Below are 21,905 nucleotides of genomic sequence, written 5' to 3' on the forward strand. Positions count from 1 at the left end.
CACACGTCTGAAGTTGTATGGAAATCCTCAGATTCCAAATTTGGAAGTAAATAATATATATGTCATCTTGGTGGCTGGCTGGCTGCTGCTGTTTTAGGGGCTGAAGGGGGACCTAGGGCTTCTATATTTGGTGGCAACAATTACATGTACCTAATTAGGCCATATTTAGGTAATGATATAAAGATTATGTCTTTTTAATCATGAGTTATGCTAAATACCATATTGTTATCTTAGAATAGTGTAAATAATATTAAAATAAAAAAAATGTTAAGTACTCTTCTAGTGTTCTAATAAAATTATAATATCTAACATTTAAACATATCCTTATTTACTTTATCACTATCTACGAAATGATTAGGATCACTAGTTATTGAAGATTCTTGTTATTATCTTTTTTATTTTTTTGACATGTCCACACAAGGAAAGGGGATGAGGGATTCGAACTAGTGACCTTCGCTTCATGAGACGGGGTTCACAGCCGATTGAGCTACCTCTTGGAACGATTCTTGTTATTATTTTGATGGGAGCTTCGAGAGGCCAACAAAATTAAAAAAAACAAAAAAAAAAAGCCGAAAAAAGAAGGTGAATGGGCAAGGCCCGAATGACGAATCAGATAAGTGAGAGACCCATAGAAGGATGTAGTTGGACTGGGCTTTCAGCATACAACGTGGGATTTTAGTCAGCAAGTGTAGCTCCTCTACAAACTGCTGCCACCCAAAGCCCCAATCCTCTCTAACCCTAACACACTTCTTTACTTTCAGTTCGTATATAAAGTGACGGACGTACACAGCTGCCTCCATTTCTAAAATCCGCCGTATCAAATACTATTTTACTCTTCAATATCACAGAGAGAGAGAGAGGGATTATTATATTGCAAGTGGGATAAATCAATGGGGTGCAAATGATGAGAATTTTTTTTGTTGGATTACGAGAAGCTTACGCTTTTCTTAACGTGAGCGATGTTCGACCTCATACTTCCATGACTCTGATGCACCCCACTGCCTCCGATTTATTTCCCTCATTTTTTCGTCTTCGTTCCCTTAATGATTTCCAAACTTAGGTTTTGAAGAAATTCCTGTATCTTGGTTTGTGATTCGTAGATGTTTTGATTTCTGTTAGAAGCTGTGCGATTCTTTGAGCTGGAATTTTTGTTTATGATCAGACCGATTGGCTCCCTAATTGGGTCCTTAATCCATTGTTAGTTTCGTTATTACTTAAAATTTTCTGTCTTTGAATCGGGCAGGTGGTAGAATTTTTGGGGGTGTTGGGTTGAGGTTTTCGTTCCGTTTTCAGTTCATATAAAAAGAAGAAGAAAAAAGAATAAATTATATGCTTGGTTACAGATTACATGCTTGATTACAGATTCTCTTTCTGAAATAAAGTCCCCAACAAGTTTCCTATGAACAACAAGACTCGTTTCTTTAATAAAACGTAGATTTTTTCATTTGTTTTGAACTGTTTGTTATTTTTTCAAACAAACTTTCAAATCAGATATATTTTCGCAATTGTTTTAAAAAAGCATTTTTCGCAATAACAGTAACTAAATTGTTATCGAATTTGAGTTGAATTATTTTTAAGGGTTAAATACCTAATATCTTGGGGTTTCATAATTTTTTTTTTTTTTTTCTAAGATTTTGATTTTTATTACAGGAAGTCCATGTATTTCATCCATTGACCGTTAGTTGATTTAACGGATTGACACGTAGACCAATTAAAAGTTCATATTTGACATAAGTGATCATGTCATTAGTAATAATGTAGACACCTAATTATTATTATTTTTATTTTTCAAAAAAAAAAAAAAGTAAAAGAAAAAAATCCTTGGCCATTTAGAGGTGGCCAAGCCACCCCATCCGGCCAGATAAGGGTGGCCATCTAGTTTATAATAATGATATGTTTTTTTAGCACATGGAAGTTGCATGTTTTTTTTTAATAGTAAGGATAAACTTTAAAAGAAATTTTATTAAAAAAATATGTACATTTTACATGTTATTAAAAAAATATTTGACTTTCACGGAAGGGGATTCTCTTCATAATATCCAATTAGTATTTTTTAGAAGGATAAAATTGTCATTTTAATCTTTTGAACAATTTTATCTACTAACTGATTATCTATTTCACTTGAAATAAATAGTATCTTTTTTCACTTTTACATATTCCAAAACACATATCATTATTATAGATTAGGTTAAAAGAATTTTCTCTAGCCTATCACTACTAGAAAACTATGATCTAGTGTTAGAGGTTTAATAATAGAGGTATTTTATGATTAAAATACCTTAGGATAATATGTTATCTTTATAGATAACATTAGATTAGAGATTTGAATTTAAATATTAGAGATAAGTATTATCATTAGAGTAGTTAGTATTTAAATATTAGGGATAAGTATTATCAGTAGTTTATTCTAATTAGTCTTTTATTTTATTATGTATTGTAATTATCTATTTAAAGACATCAAACTCATTAATAAAGGGGATTAGAAAATTAATCCCAAACTTTGAGTTTGAAAATGATTTTTTTTTAAGTTTTCTCAAAATCTAAAAGGTCTATGTTCCCTTTGAATCTAAAGTTTAAGTTTTCTCAGAACCTAAAATCTTTTCCCTATTCACGTATCATCTAGGATTACTCAACTTCAACTCAATAATTAGTCCAGAACAGGTGACACTACTGGAAAACTATGTTCTAGGATTACTCAACTTCAACTCAATAATTATAGTCCAGAACAGGTGACACTAATCGAAGTGAATCAAGTGATGCATGATTGAATCCCATTTCTCGAACCGGGCCAATGGTTTGACTCGAGCGGCGCTTGCCGACCATTTATTTGGACCGGATTAGATCCAACTACAAGTCGGAAGCCCAAACATCCCGTTTTGTCGGATTTAATTACTATTCCCTAACCAAATTGGTCATTAATAAAATAAAGCTATTAAAAGAAAAAAAAAACTTCGTTGACGTTAAGATTCCATCAAGATTGTACCTGGTTCACCTCAAACTGGACAATCAGCACTAGTACTTAGTATGCAATACAAAGAAGCAAAAAGAACACCATAATCCGGCCCTTTAAACCGAGTTGTTGGGAAAATGACAATCTTATTGATATACTTGAAAAGAACAACCAACCATATCATCATTCATAAATCATCATACAGTACAAAATATCAAACAAGAAGGTTATGGGACAAGCTGAAGGTGGAAATGAAAAAACAAAACAATGAACAAGAGACACTGATAGCCACATAGTAGCAGACAAGCATGTAAAAAGACGCGGTAGCTGGTATCCTCATTCTGCAGCTTATGAGGTAGTCGCCAAAGTTGTTTCAGTTTTTTAACCCTCATAATTTTCTTCTCCTTCTTCCTCATACTCGCCTTCATCATCAGCTGTAGCATCCTGGTATTGCTGGTACTCTGCCACCAAATCATTCATGTTGCTTTCCGCTTCTGTGAACTCCATCTCATCCATTCCTTCACCGGTGTACCAATGCAAGAAAGCCTTGCGGCGGAACATGGCTGTGAATTGCTCACTCACCCTCCTGAACATTTCCTGGATTGATGTGGAGTTCCCAACAAAAGTAGATGCCATCTTCAGACCCATTGGTGGAATGTCACACACACTTGACTTCACATTGTTTGGAATCCACTCCACAAAGTATGATGAATTCTTGTTCTGCACGTTTATCATCTGTTCATCCACCTCTTTGGTGCTCATCTTTCCCCTGAACATTGCCGAGGCTGTCAGGTAGCGGCCATGGCGGGGGTCAGCAGCACACATCATGTTCTTGGCATCCCACATTTGCTGAGTCAACTCTGGGACAGTAAGGGAGATGTACTGCTGGGACCCACGAGAGGTGAGTGGTGCAAACCCCACCATGAAGAAATGAAGTCGTGGGAAGGGGATCAAATTAACAGCCAACTTCCGGAGGTCGGAGTTCAGCTGGCCAGGGAACCTCAGGCAACATGTTACCCCACTCATAGTTGCTGAGATCAAATGGTTAAGATCACCAACTGCGAAACGAGAGGTACAAAAAGGTTAGTTGTGAATACTGTTCTAGTGCTTCATGTTTTCACTTGATCAATAATAATTTGAAACTCACAGCTTGGAGTGCTGAGCTTTAGGGTCCTGAAGCAAATGTCATAAAGTGCTTCATTATCAAGAACCATGCATTCATCAGCATTCTCTACCAACTGGTGAACTGAGAGGGTAGCATTGTACGGCTCCACAACCGTGTCAGAAACCTTCGGAGAAGGGAAAACAGAGAATGTGAGCATCATTCTGTCTGGATATTCCTCTCTAATCTTTGATATCAGGAGGGTTCCCATGCCAGACCCTGTGCCTCCTCCAAGTGAATGACATACTTGAAAACCTGGCCAAAATAAGAATGATGGGTAAGTTAAACCAGCAAATTTAGTATGAAATTTACAAATATCAACCCTACTTGCCAGCCAGCGAGATTTTGAGAATTATGAATACAAGAAGAAACACATGATGGATCCAAAGTTACAACTCAGATTTCCTACATTTAACATTTTCTGGTCTAGAGCTAAAAGTACTCATGCTTTTTCATAGAATTTACAGGTCATTTGAAGGTAAAAAAAGTACTTTTACACAATCGCAACTCAAATGAAAGCAGAATCAGTTCATTTTATACCATAAACTAGTGGATAAAAAGAAATAATAGTTGATTGTACGGTGTTAAATACCCATAAGGCGTCTTGTAAAATAAACCATTATAAATGGCTATTGTTGTATACAATACCCTCAATCAACGATAAACATAGTAATCATGGTTTTTTCCAATCCAGTATTACCACTGATGACCCTCCCATACAGCAACAATCGCCCAACAATCATTTTCTGTGTCTCAAATCTTTTTCCATGTCTAAATCAAATGTAGCTCCAGGCCTTGGGAACAGAGTAAATCAAATGTTTTAATTCATTTTACCAATAAAGGTGGGGCTCCCAGTAAATAAAGTTGAGGTAATGATTTACTTTACATTTCTTTTATCACTACTGATATCAAATCACTCTGAATCTACTATTCCTCTTCATTGTCGACAAGGGCCCACGCGGAGCCAAATGAATGAGTGCCATAAGAATTACTCCAGTAATTTTGCTTACGAAGCAATGTCGGTGATATGTAATCTTGAGTTAAGCCATCACAATCATTATACAGTCAGCACAGATATTTAAAGATTTTTTTTATTTGATTATACATCACAAACAGATAACAACAAAGAGTCGTGTCTACACGCCAGACAAAGAAGGGGCCTGCGTAACAACTAAGCCTACTAATCAACATATAGTATAAAATAATTGAACAGCTGGCCACAATTATGAACAAAAAAACACAGAATTGTAACACTTGCTTGACTAGCAGATCCACTGTGAGGAGGAATCATAGATCTAGAACTGCAAACTGATATTTCAAACATACTAATATCAAATAAGGTGTTAAATGCTTCGTTAAAGAGCATAAGGCCAAAGCAATATAACAATGGCCTTGATTGTGTTGAAGGTCTGTACTAGTGCTATCAGATTCAATTTTGGACGCGACGATGATAATGAAAATTCACAAATCACAATGTTTGTTATTCAGCATTTAGAGATTACTAACGCAAAGACAAATCAATACAATGGACAAAAGAAACAGAACGCATTTCAAATGAACGAATGTAGGTAAGTATGAAATGAAAATAGCAAATAATTCAAACCTGGAATTGGAATAATAAAGAGAAATAGAACAAAACAAATTGAAATTCAAAGCCCAAATACCTTGCAAGCAATCGCAATTCTCGGCCTCCTTGCGAACAACGTCAAGAACGGCGTCGATCAACTCGGCTCCCTCGGTGTAGTGACCTTTGGCCCAGTTGTTGCCGGCGCCGGACTGCCCGAACACGAAGTTATCGGGGCGGAAGATCTGGCCGAACGGGCCGGATCGGATGCTGTCCATGGTGCCCGGCTCTAAATCCATAAGCACCGCCCGGGGCACGTACCGGCCGCCCGAGGCCTCGTTGTAGTACACGTTGATCCGCTCCAGTTGGAGATCCGAAGACTCATCTCCCCTGTACCGACCCGTCGGGTCGATCCCGTGCTCGTCGCAGATCACCTCCCAAAACTTGGACCCGATTTGGTTCCCGCATTGGCCTCCTTGAATGTGCAAGATCTCCCTCATTGTTTTTTTCCAAAGAAATGAAATCGATTTAGGGTTTGGCGTGAATGGCAGTTGAGATCTGGCGTGTGTTAGTGTGTGAGTCTGTGTGTGTTTATGAAGGGGGAGAGAGAGGTCGGAGGTTAGAATGGTAATAATGGATGGCGGGGTGGGATATTTTTGAAGTATTGTTAAAACTTGTTGCTGTGTGTGGGGTGCGTGACAGCCAGAGTGTACGGACACCCAACCAACCGTCAAGTTGCATTAGGGTGCGCACGTTAAGAGAGTTTGCCCCACCGTTCCATTCGGTGCGTCGGTTTTTTGTCTGTTTCGGGAATTGTATATTAATATGTATAATTTTACAAATTTTAATAGTTGCTTTTATTAAATGGTTAATAATTTAATAGATTCTAATAGATATTGAAGGACTAAAAATATTAATAGGAAAAATTTTAATCTTTTAATTTTAAAATATCTGTTACTATTAAGAAATTGTGTATGATAGATAATTTGCTCAAGGGATATTAGAGGTTAAAACTTATAGAAAATAATATTTTTTTGGTAATTAGAGGTTAAACACATATACATAGAAGAGAGAGAATCTATGTGGATCCAATCCAATGCCGGTGATTTTTTTTTTTTAATTATGTTGCAACATTGCACGTGGGTCTCAATATTTGGGCATTATCATGTATCAAAATGAGATTTTTTTTAAAAAAAAAATGGAAAATGCTAAGTGTTCTTTCAGTGTTCTCCTAGTATCCTTTCAATTATGATGTGACTTTTAAAATTATCGTTGAATTTGAAATTATCATTATTGACTTTTAATCTATTGGTAATTTTAAAAGCCACATCACAGTCAAGAGAACACCAAAAAAACATTAGAATAATACCTAACATTTCCCTTTTAGTTGAAAAGAATACTGCAGTGAAGCACTGCTGACTTAATAATCAATATACGAATTTATATTTTATCCTAAAAGCAATAAATGAAAGGAAATCAATTTTATTACTTAAAACATTAGTGGCAGCACCATAGATTATATACACCAGTACCCATCTATTAGTTGCAGCATCAAAGTTTTGTATAAACGTTGGGTCAGTTTTTACATCAACCTAGCCGAACGTCCAAGCATGATGGCTCAGTCCTTACCGCAAGCTCTCCCATTAAGAATGACTTGGGAACCCACTGACAAGCAATTGAAAAGAGGCCATCTAATGGGCCCATATGCTCGAATAAGTTTCGAGGCTCGAGCAGCAAGTAAACTCCATAAAAAACTTATCACAATTGCAGTTGAGCATAGGCAAATAGACTCCATAAAAAACTTATCACAATTGCAGTTGAGCATACTACAATCCAAGCACGGGATTGTAACAAAAACCAAAATCCTAGATTTGGCAGATTCCATATTCAAATATAAACCTAGTCATTTCAGGCACGACTGGTGTGGTATCATGGAGCTTGCATAAACATGGGCCTCAATCTTATCAACTCCCACGCAAGCATTGGGGGTTATTGTTTCAATAGTTTCATTTTCTTCATGGCATCAAAAGATTTCATACTCTCCAGGAAATTCTAAGATTCAGATGTTTATTATGAATTCCATATTTGACATTCACTTTGATAGGCATTGCACAAAGCACATTAAAAATAAAGGTCCTAAACAAGCAAAAGAGTTGGAAAAAGGCCGTCATGTGCTAGAAGCAATTTTTTCATAAGCATCAACCAATTTCATACACGATTATATTGAAAGAGTAAAACAAGAATTTGGATGGAGAAACTTTACACAATTCGATTTCATATAAAGTGTGCTGAAGGAACATCAACAACACACTAGTGTTGAAGCTGAGACTCGTTGCAGTACCTCTTAAAGTTCAAAGCCTCATCCGCCAAAAACTCACTGAAAATATGCTCACGTTAGCAAACTTATGAATGAAAAATAATACAAGAGCTAAATATAATTGAAATAACTCACAAGATCCTGAAAAATAATACAAGAGCCAAATATAATTGAAATAACTCACAAGATCCGCTCCGCCATTAGTGACACATCCCATCTTGGGCTCCATGGGTAATCAGTCAGAGGAAGAGACTTGAGTGGTACACCTTGGGAGTTCAAATGCTACAAATTACATGAATACAAACTGATTAGAAAGATGATTTGCTAACCATTTGATTGGCCAATGATGAAAATCTTGTCTATTATCAAACAATACACAATAGCCTAAACGTTTTCTTCAAGCCTCCAAGGCATGTGGTTCCTTTTTATAGCTTATCAATAATATTTGCACAAAGATTTAATAACAACATAAAAGAGTTAGATAATGGAAAAAACAACAAAATCAGAACGTGAAAGCTCATGACCTAAAAGCCATACAATCCTCTGTGCATTCAATCTAAAAAAAGTGGCCTCAGCAATCACTGACAAGGTCCTAATATTGTAATTTGATTTAGTTAAGAAAAGTATATGCCTCTTACTATAGGCTTCCATTACATTGTGACAACTATAGCATTTAGATATACAAAGGGATCAACAGCTGGTGGTGCTCATTGTTTTGAAGATATTTAAACTTTAGGTTTATAGTAAAGTCAAATTCTCCATATGATGGGGAAAAGGAAACTAATACTTTCATTTTTTTTGATGAGTAAAAGAAAAGAAAAAAGGAAACTGAATCTCGTTTGGGCTCCTTGATGAACTAGATTATGACAACTCAGTTACCACTTCAAGGCAAAAGGCTAGAAAAATCATATATTGATTTTCAGTTTTGAAGAACTTAATTAAAGAATGACAACAGTAAAACAATATTTTAGGCCTATCAATTGACCTCTGCATTGTGCACAACAGCAAAAGAACTAGGATCTTCTAAATACCACTATTATGAGTAAGGCTTCTCTAGTCAGAAGCACAGATAAATAACATATGCTGCAAATAGATATGAATTGCCAACTAATGTGAAAAAAAAAGTGCAACAACATAGAAGACCTGTGGGAGTGATCCCACCAAATCCTATAACAAGGACTAAAGAAGATACCACATTACCAGACCATATAAGGACCATTCTGTAATAATAGAAGTGAAGGAATTAAGCACTTGAGGTCGAACAATTTCATCAAATGAAATGTAATTGGATAACATGTATGGCTGCATACATCCTTATAGCTACACTGTATAATCCAATCTTTAGAATGGGAAGAAACTTATACCTGAGAACTTTGAAGCATCAAAGCTGGTGGCAGCTTTGGAAACTGAGTTGGAATCATAAAGTGAACCTACAGTAACAGGACTCTTAGAAGTTAAACAAGAAAGTTCATGTACAGAACCGAACAATGCAGCAAATAGAACAAGTAATTAAGACATTATTTTTCTTGTCATCTGTGTTAGCAAATTATTTTAGAAATTATCTTATGAGCCTACATAACTCATCTTTCTATATTTTCCCCTTCAGCCAGAAGTATGGCTGAAATTGTTCTATAAAACTAGACCTTAGTTCAATTACTGAATAAAAATCCACACAACCTATTGCAACTGGCCAGGAAATTTGGAATTATTAAAGTATGAATTTTTTTTGAATAATTCATTTCTCAACTCCTCATTACACAGTATGATCTTAATGGTATGATACATGCAGTACATGAGGAGAAAATCAAATAATACCAGGAACGTAAACACCCCAGAGCCAGCTAGAAATGTTGCCTTCCGGCAAAATACCTGGCAAGAAAAGCAAAGAGAACTGACCAGTAAGTCTTAATGGTCCAAACAGTTATTCAAGAAATTATTAATGTCTGTGATGTATACCGGATCAGCTTCTAATGGCCTTCCAAACAGAGGGGCTAACGCCTCAATAAAGCGCCTTCTAACATCAATTAGTGAAACTGCCTCCAAGATCTTCAATAACAAAGAACTACACGATCTTACAAAGAACTCATAAAAGTGAAAGCCATCAACTCAAAGACGTCACTAGATGAAAGAAATGCAGCTGACCTGTTTCTCAAGAAATTCTTCCAGATGGGGAAGATATTCAGCCATGCACCTATGAAGGAGAAAAAGAACTGTGAACATGATATGTCGACACACATCATTGTATGAAGCCAGAATGATACAATGACATACATTCCATCTGACCATGGAGGAAGTTTGACATCTTCAATGGAAAAGATAGCCTTCAACTCAGAGGTAGACACTAATTTCAGACGAGGTGCTGAAGGAGCAGATCCATATTTTCTCCCAACAGGGTACATAACCTTATAAATTAAAAATTCCAAAGACAAAATTCAAGATGCAGAAGAAAAACAAAGAAGAGGAATGGGGAAAAAAAGGAAAGAAAGAGAGAGAGAGAGAGAGAGAGAGAGAGAGAAAAGGAGAAAAATAGAACCTGCAAGTATATCTTTGGCGGATGTCTCCAAGGGCACCCAGGCACCATCTTATCAATGTTCATGTCTGTTAAAGGCACTGCAAATCTGACTTCCTCTGGCTACGCTAAAATTCAAAGGCATAGAAACCAAAAATATAGTAAAAGCTACATGAAGAAGTTACAATCACTATTGATCAGCTTATAGAATCAACTAGAAAATATCAATGTGTCCTTTTAAAGTGATACCTTTTCAGCACCTGAGCTCATATACATTTCAATTCCCTGCAGCACAATGATGAGAGTTTAGGGAAAAAATACAATTGCTGAATTTTCTGCTCAACATACAATACAGAACTACAGGGTTTGAAAACTAAATGTTGGTGACAATGAAGGCAACACACAAAATAAACAAGGACCTGACCCAGCAGATGGAGCTTTTAAATGTACCCACCCCTGTCGAGTAAACCTCGAGCCCATGTAAAGTGCCCCTCCACACGGATCGGGTAATACTCTTGCTTTGCTAGCGAGCTGGCCCCAAAGAATTGTTTGCACCCAAGGGGATTCGAACCTTAGACCTGATGGAGTGCCACCAAGACTGAGGCCCTTACCACTTGAGCCAACCCCTTGGGGTTAACATGTCGTACCCAAAATCCTCCTCTCTTTTCTTTCTTGTTTTATTTATTTCCACAAAGAAATGAAAACATACTCTTTGTGGCAAGCGAGAAGCAATGAGCCCTAGATCCACTACATGCCAAACTCACATGGTCATTTCATGTTTCCCAACAACCCATTTCTATATCTTCAGATTTTGGAACATGCACACAGAAGAAACAAACAGACAGAGAGAGTGAGAGAGCGAGCAATAGAGACATATAGACCTTAAAAAAGTGAACTCAACTATTACTCTGGTTATCATAGTTACAGTGGTACAGATTTCCGCTTAAGTACCAAGTAACTGACCCACTCCTTGTATACAGAACTAGCACCAGCATAATGGAAAAGAATTTGCCCTTGGCTCCATGCAGTTCTTCCCCCCTCCCATTACCATCATACATCACCTTTCAAATGTAGCCATTGCTGGCTATTTACCTTTCCACACCATCTCATGTACTTTCCCACATGAAGGACCTTGAAACACAACCACTTTTTGCAATTTCCTAGCTAGTCAAGTAAAATAGCTTGCTTTAGTCACACAATTTCCATCACCCAATGTGTATGATCTTCTTGTACATGCTTCATACTCAAACCCAAAAACACAACATAATTTTTAGCAATGAATTTCAAAAACCACTGATGAAGAAAGAGTATACAACTATTTACTGTCCCTAACAGGCAATATAAAGTTAGAATCATACATATGGCACTAAATTCGTCCATCACAACCCACCAGTCCGATAACTAACATGTCCATAGCATTCAAATCGATTCGAAGTACTACCTCTCTAAATACAATAGTGCTAATTTCGAATTTCAACCTATCATCATCAACCTCCGCAACACGCTTTTTCTGGTACTCCACATATCGATCCCTATAAAACAAAACAATTGCATTTCACTCAAACGATTTTTAACCATACGGACTCTCTCTAAGAAAACTCTAGAAAGCTGACCTGAGTTCTTGAATGAGAGCCATTAGCCGCGTAGGGTCTCTGCTGTTCCAATCATCAAGTAAGCTATCAGTCTTCGACTTTGCGCTCAGTGGATGAAAATTTTCATCGTCCGGTCCAAATATAACATCCGGCGCGGACATTGGCGACTCTACGTTGTATATGACATCCCCTAGAACCAATCAAACATATAAAAAAAAATTAGCTAACAAATGGAAATCGAACACGAACAAAATGCAGTCGGTGAAATCAAATCTCACAGACATTTGACAACGTCAAGGCAATACGGGATTGCTATCGTGAACCGGTCAAGGACTCCAGGGTAGTACTTGCTACCGGACCACATCTGATCAACCTGCAAAGCAAAATGTGGACAGAATTTGGATCTAGGTTTTTGCTTCCGTTTGGTTTCCGAGAAATGGTGGGAAAAAGAAAAGCAAACAAGAACGAGATTCTTGATTTATTTCCCGATTGCTACAATTTTTTGGGAAAACATAGCAGAGAAATCGGATTTTCCCGAAAGTTACCTTAACAGAGAGGGGAAAGTGGTTGAGGAGGTAATTGAGCTGAGCGGCGATTAACGGAGGAGGAACACCGTCCGAAGCCATGGCCGTTACAGGGAGAGCTTTTCGGCTATCGTCGTTTAAAACTAAAACGCCGGCGATCTGAGCTTTCTACTTGTCTGCAATAGTTGAACTGTCGAAGTAAACATGCAAGCAGTTCTACACGGCAGCGTTAAGCCGTTAAATCAGAGAAGTCTCTACAGGCTACGGGACACGGGGAGAACTAAAACGTTGCCGTTACAATGAATATCTACGCTTGATAGAACGGCGTCGTTTAAGAAACCGAACCTTGGGCTTGTTCTTGAAGTGGGCTTAATGCGGAGCCCAACCCTTAAAGGGACAGAATCGTCAAATAAGAGACGGTGGAAACCCTAATGACGAAGCCCGTGCCCTATAAAATCATCGTCGCTTTTGTGACTCAAACAATTCCAAACGCTGGCGGGTGAGTTCTTCTCTTGCTCTCTCAGTTTCTTTGTGTGTATTTTTCGTATTTGTAGTGAAATCAAATGATGAATTTGGATTTAAAATTCTCACGACGGTCGTCTGAGACACGTAAGTGTCGGAGTTGATGCAATAATCCAAAACTTCTGATGGTTTTATCTGTTTTCTTTTCTTTTGTCATTTGAGCATTGCAATTTTATTTTTTGTCCGTCGGATCATATCTTCGGCGGTGGAGCAGGCATGGTGATGATGAATTGAAAAACGTCCGATTAAATTCATGACAGGAGACAATACCTCCTACTCATTCTGAACATTTTGCTTGCTCACCACTGCCTTTGCTTTTACGAGTTTTCGGCAAACTTTTCTCTGTTCATCCATTTTTTATTTTTCATAATTAGGTTTTTTTCTGAATTAGGCACTGTGAGGATATGCTATGACGTGAGATCGGAAGATCTATGAATTTCTTTAAAATCTTATAAGTCCTTTTCATTCTGAGTGCCTCACAGGTTGTCCTTCTACAGGTAGATTTGTTTATGACAAAAAAAATTTAGAAACATGGGCTCTTCGGTACTCTTTCTAAACAAGAGTTTCCAGTACACCCAACTAGTGATTGTAACTTCTGAGCAATCAAAATCATTTTCATATGTTAACTACTTTTAGGGTGTGTTTTGCAGTTTTTTAATTTCTATACTTGAATTTGTTAACTAGAAGGGTTTTGTCTCTCTCACGGATTGAGATTCCATCGGGTGTAATAGCTGTAATTTGGGCGGTTGATTTTATTATTTATTTTTTTATAGGTACATTAGAAACGAACTACAAACAACACCAATGGGTTACATTACCTAGTAGTTCTTGACACCAACACTAAAAAAAAATTATCACCATATAGGTTTTTCAATCCTTTGATAACCCTCACAAGAAAGCCCAAGTAAATTGAGAGTAATGCTAGGGATTATCTTTTTATCATCTAAAGTTGATGTGGCTTTTAAAATCATCATTCAATTTTCAGATTTAGGATGATAAAAAGATGGTTCTTAGCATTACTCGTAAATTGAACAAAATTGCTAAAACTTAAAAGAAAACGACAACAGAGAAAATATCATAAATCACCCGTCAAATCTAGAAATCATCAGTACTAGCTTTATATAAGATAATGTATTTGCCTTTTTACTTTTTGCGAGAACAAAAATATATTTTCAATATAATTAACTGGAGTTCATTTTCCAAGAAAAAAGAAATGATTGCGTGGTCGATTTTTTTTGTTTGGTCAATTATGTTTATATGGTCACCTTTATTACTTGTGATGTGCAAGTAAGTTTATATCATTAGAATTAAAATTGTAGGAACCAAACCAGAGAAAATTGTGGAAGAATTAGAGATATTGTTCTACCAAGCAAAAAATTTAGATTTATTAATGTGCAATTCTTGTCGTACAAGCATATGCACAATGCTGTGACTAATTCTAAAATAAAACACATCTTCAATTGTCGTAATTGTCAGAGAGTTGGTGCGGAAAAAGAGAAACCATCATGCGCACTTCATTTTGTGGAGGAACACAATTTACACTCATCTTTATGGTAGGCTACGTTTAGTTCAGAGCCCAAACCTGCAACCAAATTAATTCCAAAGATTACAGAAACAAACTGTTTAAACAGCAAATATGAGAATTTTTATAGGACGTATATGCCTGAACAGGTGAGTAGATTGTTTAAAACATATTCGGACAGGTGGTTTCATAAAAACTCTTTTATATTTGTTGTCTAAATTATTAGGAGTCTAAGTAACAAAATTACTAAAAATGAGTCTTCTAATACTATTTTAGATTATGATTTTTTTTTTTTTAGGGTTCTAACCTGGATCTTTCCATCGTAGGAACCAGCGAAAAGCATTGTTTCATCAATATCTGATGTCAATGATGTAATCTTTGCATGGGCCATTTTGATAGAAGCAGCTTTTCTGACTCTTCCTCTTAACCAAACCTCAATGATCCCACACTGGCGGTAAATATGAAGTCATTGTTGACGGCAACCCATGGATATCAAATCCCGTTGAGAATGATCCTTTCACTGCCTTGGTGGAAAGGGAAAATACCTTCCACATGCAACATAAGCCAAAAATAGGTTTGAGTCTAATTATACCGTATTAACCACTCACGCTTACAACATTTTATCAATGTGGGACTCAATCTTTTTTATACACTCAACAAATGCATACCTTTCCAGCTATAGCATCGACTGAAGAACCACCGGCGAAGAGGAGGTCATCACGAACATGCAGGGAGTGCATTACTTGTTTACCCAATAATTTTCTTGTACCAGAGTAGAACGTGTTTGATGTGTAATTGCGCAAATCAATCTCCTGCCATTTTTTTTTTCACATATTGTCAATAAGGTTTTTTTTAGTAACGTTAGAAATTATAATTTTATTTTACCACTATTTCACATTGGTGACGCGATCATGCTTATTCGCCCTTCTTATATGAATCTTTGTTTAGTATCACCATAATAGCGTGATAAAAGTGTAATTTTTAGTATTATTCGGTTTTTATATGCATTAGAAACATTGCAAAGAGAGTTTAATTACCTGGATACTAATATACTATAACCAGAACAACCGCAAATAGTTTATCTCGACTCATGGCAAGGCATTTCATGTATTTGTTGAAATTTATGTGCCTTGGAGCTCCAGACCAGTTATACACCTGTGACAACACAAATTTCAGCCATGATCTTTCTGTTATAGGCTGGATATTGATCTTAGCCGTTCAAATAAAACACCGAGCAATTCACTTGCCTTTACTCCAGTTCCTTGAGAAACATAGCATGCCACATTACCATTGGCTGCCAAGTCGTTTACTGCCTCTTTCACATCATGAACTTCAAGACAGTGAATTTCTTCAGGTTTGATTGCCCAGACCTGTAGTCAAGAAATACAGAAAACAATTAAGATTTAGTAAATACATATATACATGTTTGGAGGCTATCATCCTCTTGGACTTAAATGCTTAAACTGATAAGAAATAGTGAATTTAATCATTTTGATTTTTCGACTTACCCCAATTGTTTTGTTAGAGGAACCGCTATATAGTTTGTCACCTAAAGATGAAACATAGAGGCATGTGACAGCCTTTGTATGTTCTCCAACATCTTGAATCAATCTTATCATCCTCTTCCCAGTTTCCCACACCTAGAAGCAAGTTTTTTATATAGCCTTAGCTCCTGGATTAGGAAATAAACAGCCTTATATATTTGTAGTCATCCATGTACGTATATAGATATGTATGCATGTATGCATCTATCACCTTGAGCAGATATGGAAACGATTCAATCTGTTCTGTTTAGGTGCAAACCTTAATTGTTCCGTCGGAGTGGCTGCTTATAAGCCGGCCATTTAGATGAAGCAAAGACACAACCTCACCATTAGCGGATGCATCTAACTCAACCATTTCAGAACAACTCCACAACTCTGTCTGAAATACAGCACATTAGCAGTATTTAGTCATCTATATTAAGAAAAAGACATGCATTCTCCTCCACAGTCCACCCCACTTACTGCATCAACGGATGATAAATTCATCAAGGCTTTCATTATATCTGTCACCACCACTGAATTCCTGTTGAGCTCTCTCAAGGTTCTGTAGATGCTTTTAGCATATGCTCCCAGCATTTCAAGTGCAGCTAAAATTTAGTGAGTTTTGAGTTATTTTTTTAATTTCTTTTTTAAATGACATACTGAAAACGTTTTTTGTGCAAGTATTATTAGCTCTTACTTGGATCAGTAATAAAGGTTTTGATAGCAAGAGTGGCCAGAATCTTTTCCTCCAGGTTCTTAGATGATTGGTGGACATTTATGAATTCTTCAAGCAAGGACTTGCGAGCAACACCTCTTATACCAGTATGAGGAAGAGTAGAAAGCATGTATGTGAGCCATGTGGCAAGAACTAGGCATGATTTTGCCATATCTAGGGAATCACTCTTGAGGCATTCCTCCAAGGCTTTGAAAATAGAGCCCTTTTCGTGGTTGCAAAGTTCAAAAGCTACCCTTCTCTCCCAAGAGCTTGCAGCTTTCTCTTCCTCTTCCTATGCATATATAAGTACATAAGATTCAGCGTACGTACAAGGTTGAACACAATAAGCAACAAGCTCTATAATAAACCAAAAACCAGACAAATGCAAACCATTGTTTCCATCAAATCATTGTCATGTTTTCTCAGCTCTTCTGCCTTCATCAAAGCGTTGTAAGGTTGGTCAAACCCTGCAATCTTGAGTAACCAAGCTTCGGAATAGGGCTCGCCGGAGGAAGTCAGACGCCCAGAAAGAGATAATAAAGCATCTAGAGCCATCATCTGAGAATTAGAGAAGTCCTTTCTCCTGACTGCTTCGATTAGTGCATCTATAGCTTCTTCCCTGTATATGCTCATCTTCCGTGGCTCAACCTGGAAAAGTGATCAGAGGAATATATATATATTAGATGGTTTAGTGCTGTACAGTAGAAAATGTTGTCTAAGATTTCAAATTTTATGGCTGATTTCAGAGAGAATCAAGGCAAACCAGGAGATCAAGCTGAAGAAGAAGGGCTGCAATTGCAGGTTGCTGCTTCACAGGAGCCATTTGAAGATACACAAGAAAGGTATGCATGGTACTAAATGCTCCTTCATCTTTTATTATGTGCAAGATTTGGTTGCAGCATGTCCTCCTGTGACACATAGGAAAATATAAAAATTTGGTAGATTGAATTATTAAAAATTGATGGGCCATGAGCCTTTAATAAGAAAGTAGACAAAGATAAGAAAGACGTAAGAGAAGTGAAGATTTGAGATGTAAAGTATACCTGTTCAACCGAACAAGCTCTGAGAGAAAATCTATACATATGCCTCTCACACCATCAGTTCCAGCATGAAATAACTCGAGAACTGGGGATAATTCAATTCTATTTGCTATCAAGTTCCGGCAACTTTTTTCAGCTTGCATGCAACAGAAAAGTATGGAAACAATGGATCTCCTGCCTTCCAACCTATCCAAACACTTGGTTAAGGCAGGGATTCCATTTGCAGAAATGACACTCAAGGCATTGAGGGACCTACTGCAATTATCCCCTCCCATCAAAACCTGCTCAAGCATTGCTATGGCAGCATCTTGGGGCTCCATTACAAACTGAAGACCATCCAACTCTGTACTTCTGTTCAGAATTATCTGAACAAGGGAGGGTACAAGTTCATGAACTGAAAGTTGAGAAAATGCTGGCCTCAGCTGGAATATAAGAACAGCAGCCTCAGCTAGCCCATTCTTTAGCAGAGCAGCCAGGCAATCAAAATCAGAATCTACACTGGAAAGAGCCTCCCTAATACTTTCATCTGCAATTAGCAGCTCTGAGAGAATGTAAATCGAGGTTCTGAGAACTTCTCTGTTCTTAGAAGCAGATAGTATTTCCCCAAACCCGTTTACAATTGTTGGATTGGATAAATAAGATTGAACCCCACGATCAGCCTTTGAGTCCTTCAGTAATCCTGCTATTGCCAGCACACCTTCTTCACACTCTTGTAAGTTCTCTGAATTACATAGACACGAAACATATGGTTTTAAACCATTAATAATCGTTTCCACTTCAGCTTGAGATATCACACTGGTTGGTGATGAGAATGCAGATGCTCGCGCAAACCTTTTGCTCCTATTGTTTAGATGCTCATTTACACTCTGATAACAGTAGAAATCACTTGTTCTGTCAAGCGTTGAGGCCAAGGGGGTTTCTTTTGAGGAATGGGAACCAAATGAGTCTCTTGGTGTTTCGGAGTATGAAAATTCCTGAGCCAGATCAGGATACTGTTCTTTCCATGATGTTATAAGTCCCTTCAAAACATAGTTTGTTTTGGGCAGTGTAGTGGCTGAGAGAGGTTGCCGTGTAATAGGGCATGTCATGTTTCCTCTTTCAAGCCATTCTTGAATTGCTTTTCTTTCAAATGTCTGGCCTGTTTCAAGGGTAACAGGATCACCAAAGATATGGCTTGTAATGGGGCAAACAAAATCCTTAGGTGGTTTTGTTCGATAACCGACTTGTCAGACGTTGGCAGAGAAATGAAGCTCTGGCTTCCCTCATCACCTTCATGAATGGAACTGCAGAGTCCAAAGATTTAAAGAAAGTGTGTTTTTAAACAAAATTGCAAAAAAAAAAAATGTTCGTTTAAGAGTGCGTTTTTTAAAAATGTCGATTGATTTTCAAATCGCAGGCAAATGGGCGTCTTTAAAGAATGCCCAATTTTACTAAAAGCTTGACTGCTCTTTTAAATAACACATTTTGAAACTGCAAACCCTAAAGAACGTGTCTTTCATCAAAATTTCTTTGAACTGCAGAGTCCAAAGAAATTTGACTTGCAAACTCCCAAAAATAATAATCTAAAAGAAACAAAGTGATGATTACCTATTTTCTACTACTTGGATATTCACATTGTCACAGCTCATTCTTCGTCTCCGGCTACAGATTTTCCTGAAAATTTTCTGGGTCTCCTAAATTGCAAAGAAACTTTCACTTAGAACCCATCATCTAACTTGGATAACTCAAGTAAATAAATCAAACAAAGAGATAAGTAATAGTCAGCAAACTGGATTTCAGTGGATCTTAAAATCTGAAACCTACGATTGCTGCTTCACCATCAGACTCTGCTGAGCTGATGCTGGAATCACTCCGGATGTGAGGAGATGCAGGCAACGAGGTGGCAACAGTCAGATCCTTGACACGGGTGGACATTAGGAGTAAAACGTGTAATTTTTTAAAGTGCTTGTCTGGTTTTGGAGATGGAATCTTTGGAGACGGGGTTTTGGGAGAATCCAGAGGAGAGAAAATAGAAGAATTCGGACGTGTTTGAATCTTTATTTCATATGGCAGTGCTTTAGGCCCAGTTTCCATCGTCCTTCTGCTAAGAGATGTACTTTTGTTGGATATTTCATCAGAATCCACGTACCCATCATCTGCCTCATATTCAGAATCATCTTCATTCTCTTCCAGTAAATCCTCCTGCCATAGAAACAAGAACAGAGCTTTCATTATTCAAAAGATTACAATCATTCGTCTAGCTGGACAGTTTAAGCTTGTTCATGGCAATTCAATGTATTGTTCTTAGTTTTAGCATTACCTGAGGGTCCCATCCAGCAGACTCCTCCAGAATCTGAGAGGTGCTGGAACTTACATTGGTTCTGCATGAAGCCAAGGTATACTACAAAAGAGCCTCAAATGAAAAAATAAATTGAAAGATCAAATTGGTCTCCAAATTTACTGACCGGCTTGCTTCTCTTGCACCATATTTAGAGTTTAGCATTGGAGAACCCAGCACTCTTGGGCAAGATAGGGCCGAATTTCACATAATCTGGAATCGACCTGTTCACCTCATGCAAAGGAGTCGTTGGTGGCTCTGCAATTGGGAACATTGGAATCATCCTCTCCCTCTTGCTTGAGGTTGAATCAGAGTTCATGCAATCTTTATAGTGTTTGGCGAAAAGCCTTGTATTCTCATCTAATGATTCTCCATAAAGCTTCTCCAGCTTCTGCAATTTCTCCAACTCATCTGGCCTCAGTGTTAAGATCACAGACTCATTGAAGAACTGATCCAAATCGGCTGTGAAGGACAAATCAGAAGCGTCTGGAATTGCTTGCATCACCAGCCTGTGCCTCTCCTCCGAATACCACCCAACAATCGAGCTCATATGTGGAAGAAACAAGTCTTTCCAGAGCTCGGGAGCGAAATCGATCCGCGAGAAGAAAGGGTCTACAATAAACATCTCGAGAACATGAAGAACTGAATTGTGAACATTGTTCCGCAGCTTCCACAGGTATGAAAGGTTGAGGTGAGCCCAAGCGGAGAGATAGAAGTTTGGAACCCCGGCAGTTTTATGGTCGGAGCTCAACAAGGCACAAACCTGCAACATCTTCTCTGCATGGTCTAATCTTGTAAGCTTGGTTTCCATGTTGGAGGTCTCCACAGCTTCTTCAAGCACTTCAATACCCCAATCCAAATTTGCCAACACTGCTTGATCCGAATACCGGACCTCCGCCATCTCTTTCTCATAGCTTCCATCTTCAGCTGCCAATCTCTCTGCACACTGTTCTTTGTGTTGGGCTCTCTCTTCCTTATTAATCAACCGATCTCGGGTGAAATTATCAATAGTTGTCACCAACAATTTCACCATATTCTTTTGGTCCATCGAAAACCCATACTTTGCATTCATTTTTCTGTCTTGTTAAGACAATCTGAACGACGACCAAATTAAACTACCATAACACAAAACATAGGAAAGAAAACACAACCATTCCTGTTCCATAGCCCTTTCTATTAATTACTATTCGACCATTCATTGTATTAGACTCAAAGTGTTATCGACAACCTTAAACCACTCTGAGACTGCCGGAACATATATTTTTTGAGCAATTCTAACGTCTACACTAACCAGAATCAATCCCGTAATGTACACGAACGTACAAATACTATATTGGAATCAATAAAAGCAAATAGAATGAGTCCCATATAGACTAGAAAATGCAAAACAAAAGGGCTTACTGTATTGAAGAAGTAACACTGTCGTCTCCTGTGGAGATGGTCAATGAACAATTTCTTTCAAGGCACTGGTATCATCATTGTTGTGAGAGCCAAAAACAGAGCCGGCTTTTGGAGATGGTGTAAGCTCTGCCGGCTTTTAACATTTTATATATGCCTAGTTCACATTAGTATTAACATTGAGTATCAATTTCTAATAAAATATGTATTAAGTAGGATTTGAATAGTCGTTTTGTAAATGTTAAGA

At 37.5% G+C, this 21,905-nt stretch overlaps 3 protein-coding genes and 2 non-coding genes across 6 annotated transcripts; 2 read left to right on the forward strand and 3 right to left on the reverse strand.

The window, feature by feature from the left end:
* Window positions 1–3,105: 3,105 nt before the first annotated feature.
* LOC132189165 (tubulin beta-1 chain) lies at window positions 3,106–6,293 on the reverse strand. The gene is made up of 3 exons (XM_059603749.1): window positions 5,777–6,293; window positions 4,098–4,367; window positions 3,106–4,008 (listed from the first exon to the last, which is right to left on the reverse strand). Exons 1-3 carry the CDS (start codon window positions 6,174–6,176, stop codon window positions 3,332–3,334), a joined length of 1,347 nt encoding a protein of 448 aa, XP_059459732.1. The 5' UTR covers window positions 6,177–6,293; the 3' UTR covers window positions 3,106–3,331.
* A 1,555-nt stretch (window positions 6,294–7,848) lies between these two features.
* Window positions 7,849–12,878, reverse strand: LOC132189927 (uncharacterized). Of its 2 annotated transcripts, none has more exons than XM_059604772.1 (13): window positions 12,640–12,878; window positions 12,377–12,467; window positions 12,116–12,284; window positions 11,944–12,034; window positions 10,752–10,787; window positions 10,527–10,625; window positions 10,277–10,395; window positions 10,136–10,184; window positions 9,950–10,039; window positions 9,809–9,862; window positions 9,358–9,423; window positions 8,178–8,275; window positions 7,849–8,053 (listed from the first exon to the last, which is right to left on the reverse strand). In XM_059604772.1, the coding sequence occupies exons 1-13, from the start codon at window positions 12,718–12,720 to the stop codon at window positions 7,987–7,989; spliced, it is 1,110 nt and encodes a 369-aa protein (XP_059460755.1). In that variant the 5' UTR covers window positions 12,721–12,878; the 3' UTR covers window positions 7,849–7,986. The 2 variants fall into 2 exon arrangements, with proteins under 2 accessions (XP_059460755.1, XP_059460754.1); XM_059604771.1 differs by having other exon boundaries at window positions 10,265–10,395.
* Window positions 12,879–13,174: 296 nt separating this feature from the next.
* On the forward strand, window positions 13,175–13,271 carry LOC132191166 (small nucleolar RNA Z161/Z228). The gene has a single exon (XR_009441197.1). It is a non-coding gene; the product is annotated as a small nucleolar RNA Z161/Z228 (small nucleolar RNA).
* Window positions 13,272–13,354: 83 nt separating this feature from the next.
* Window positions 13,355–13,426, forward strand: LOC132191154 (small nucleolar RNA Z105). The gene has a single exon (XR_009441186.1). It is a non-coding gene; the product is annotated as a small nucleolar RNA Z105 (small nucleolar RNA).
* A 1,513-nt stretch (window positions 13,427–14,939) lies between these two features.
* LOC132191052 (putative E3 ubiquitin-protein ligase LIN-1) lies at window positions 14,940–21,332 on the reverse strand. Its single transcript, XM_059606071.1, is given in 20 exon segments — window positions 14,940–15,112; window positions 15,115–15,147; window positions 15,150–15,207; window positions 15,331–15,474; window positions 15,708–15,736; window positions 15,739–15,817; window positions 15,910–16,032; window positions 16,171–16,302; window positions 16,466–16,585; window positions 16,669–16,793; window positions 16,886–17,195; window positions 17,279–17,551; window positions 17,667–17,811; window positions 17,947–19,159; window positions 19,162–19,226; window positions 19,531–19,613; window positions 19,756–20,124; window positions 20,243–20,323; window positions 20,384–20,426; window positions 20,428–21,332. Coding segments are annotated over 20 exon segments (4,503 nt in total).
* Window positions 21,333–21,905: the final 573 nt, after the last annotated feature.

The sequence above is a fragment of the Corylus avellana genome, chromosome ca8 (genome assembly GCF_901000735.1).
Source record: "Corylus avellana chromosome ca8, CavTom2PMs-1.0".
Lineage (NCBI taxonomy): Eukaryota > Viridiplantae > Streptophyta > Magnoliopsida > Fagales > Betulaceae > Corylus > Corylus avellana.

Bases quoted from the DNA above. Each gene is read 5' to 3' on its own strand.
- LOC132189165 (XM_059603749.1), bottom strand. From the start codon at position 6,176: ATGAGGGAGATCTTGCACATTCAAGGAGGCCAATGCGGGAACCAAATC. The intron at 4,368-5,776 runs GTATTTGGGCTT...TATTTTGGCCAG, and splicing joins GAATTGCGATTGCTTGCAAG to GTTTTCAAGTATGTCATTCA. The intron at 4,009-4,097 runs GTGAGTTTCAAA...CTCGTTTCGCAG, and splicing joins AAAGCTCAGCACTCCAAGCT to TTGGTGATCTTAACCATTTG.
- LOC132189927 (XM_059604771.1), bottom strand. From the start codon at position 12,720: ATGGCTTCGGACGGTGTTCCTCCTCCGTTAATCGCCGCTCAGCTCAAT. The intron at 10,040-10,135 runs GTCAGCTGCATT...TTGTTATTGAAG, and splicing joins AAGAATTTCTTGAGAAACAG to ATCTTGGAGGCAGTTTCACT. The intron at 9,863-9,949 runs GTATACATCACA...TTTTCTTGCCAG, and splicing joins GGCCATTAGAAGCTGATCCG to GTATTTTGCCGGAAGGCAAC.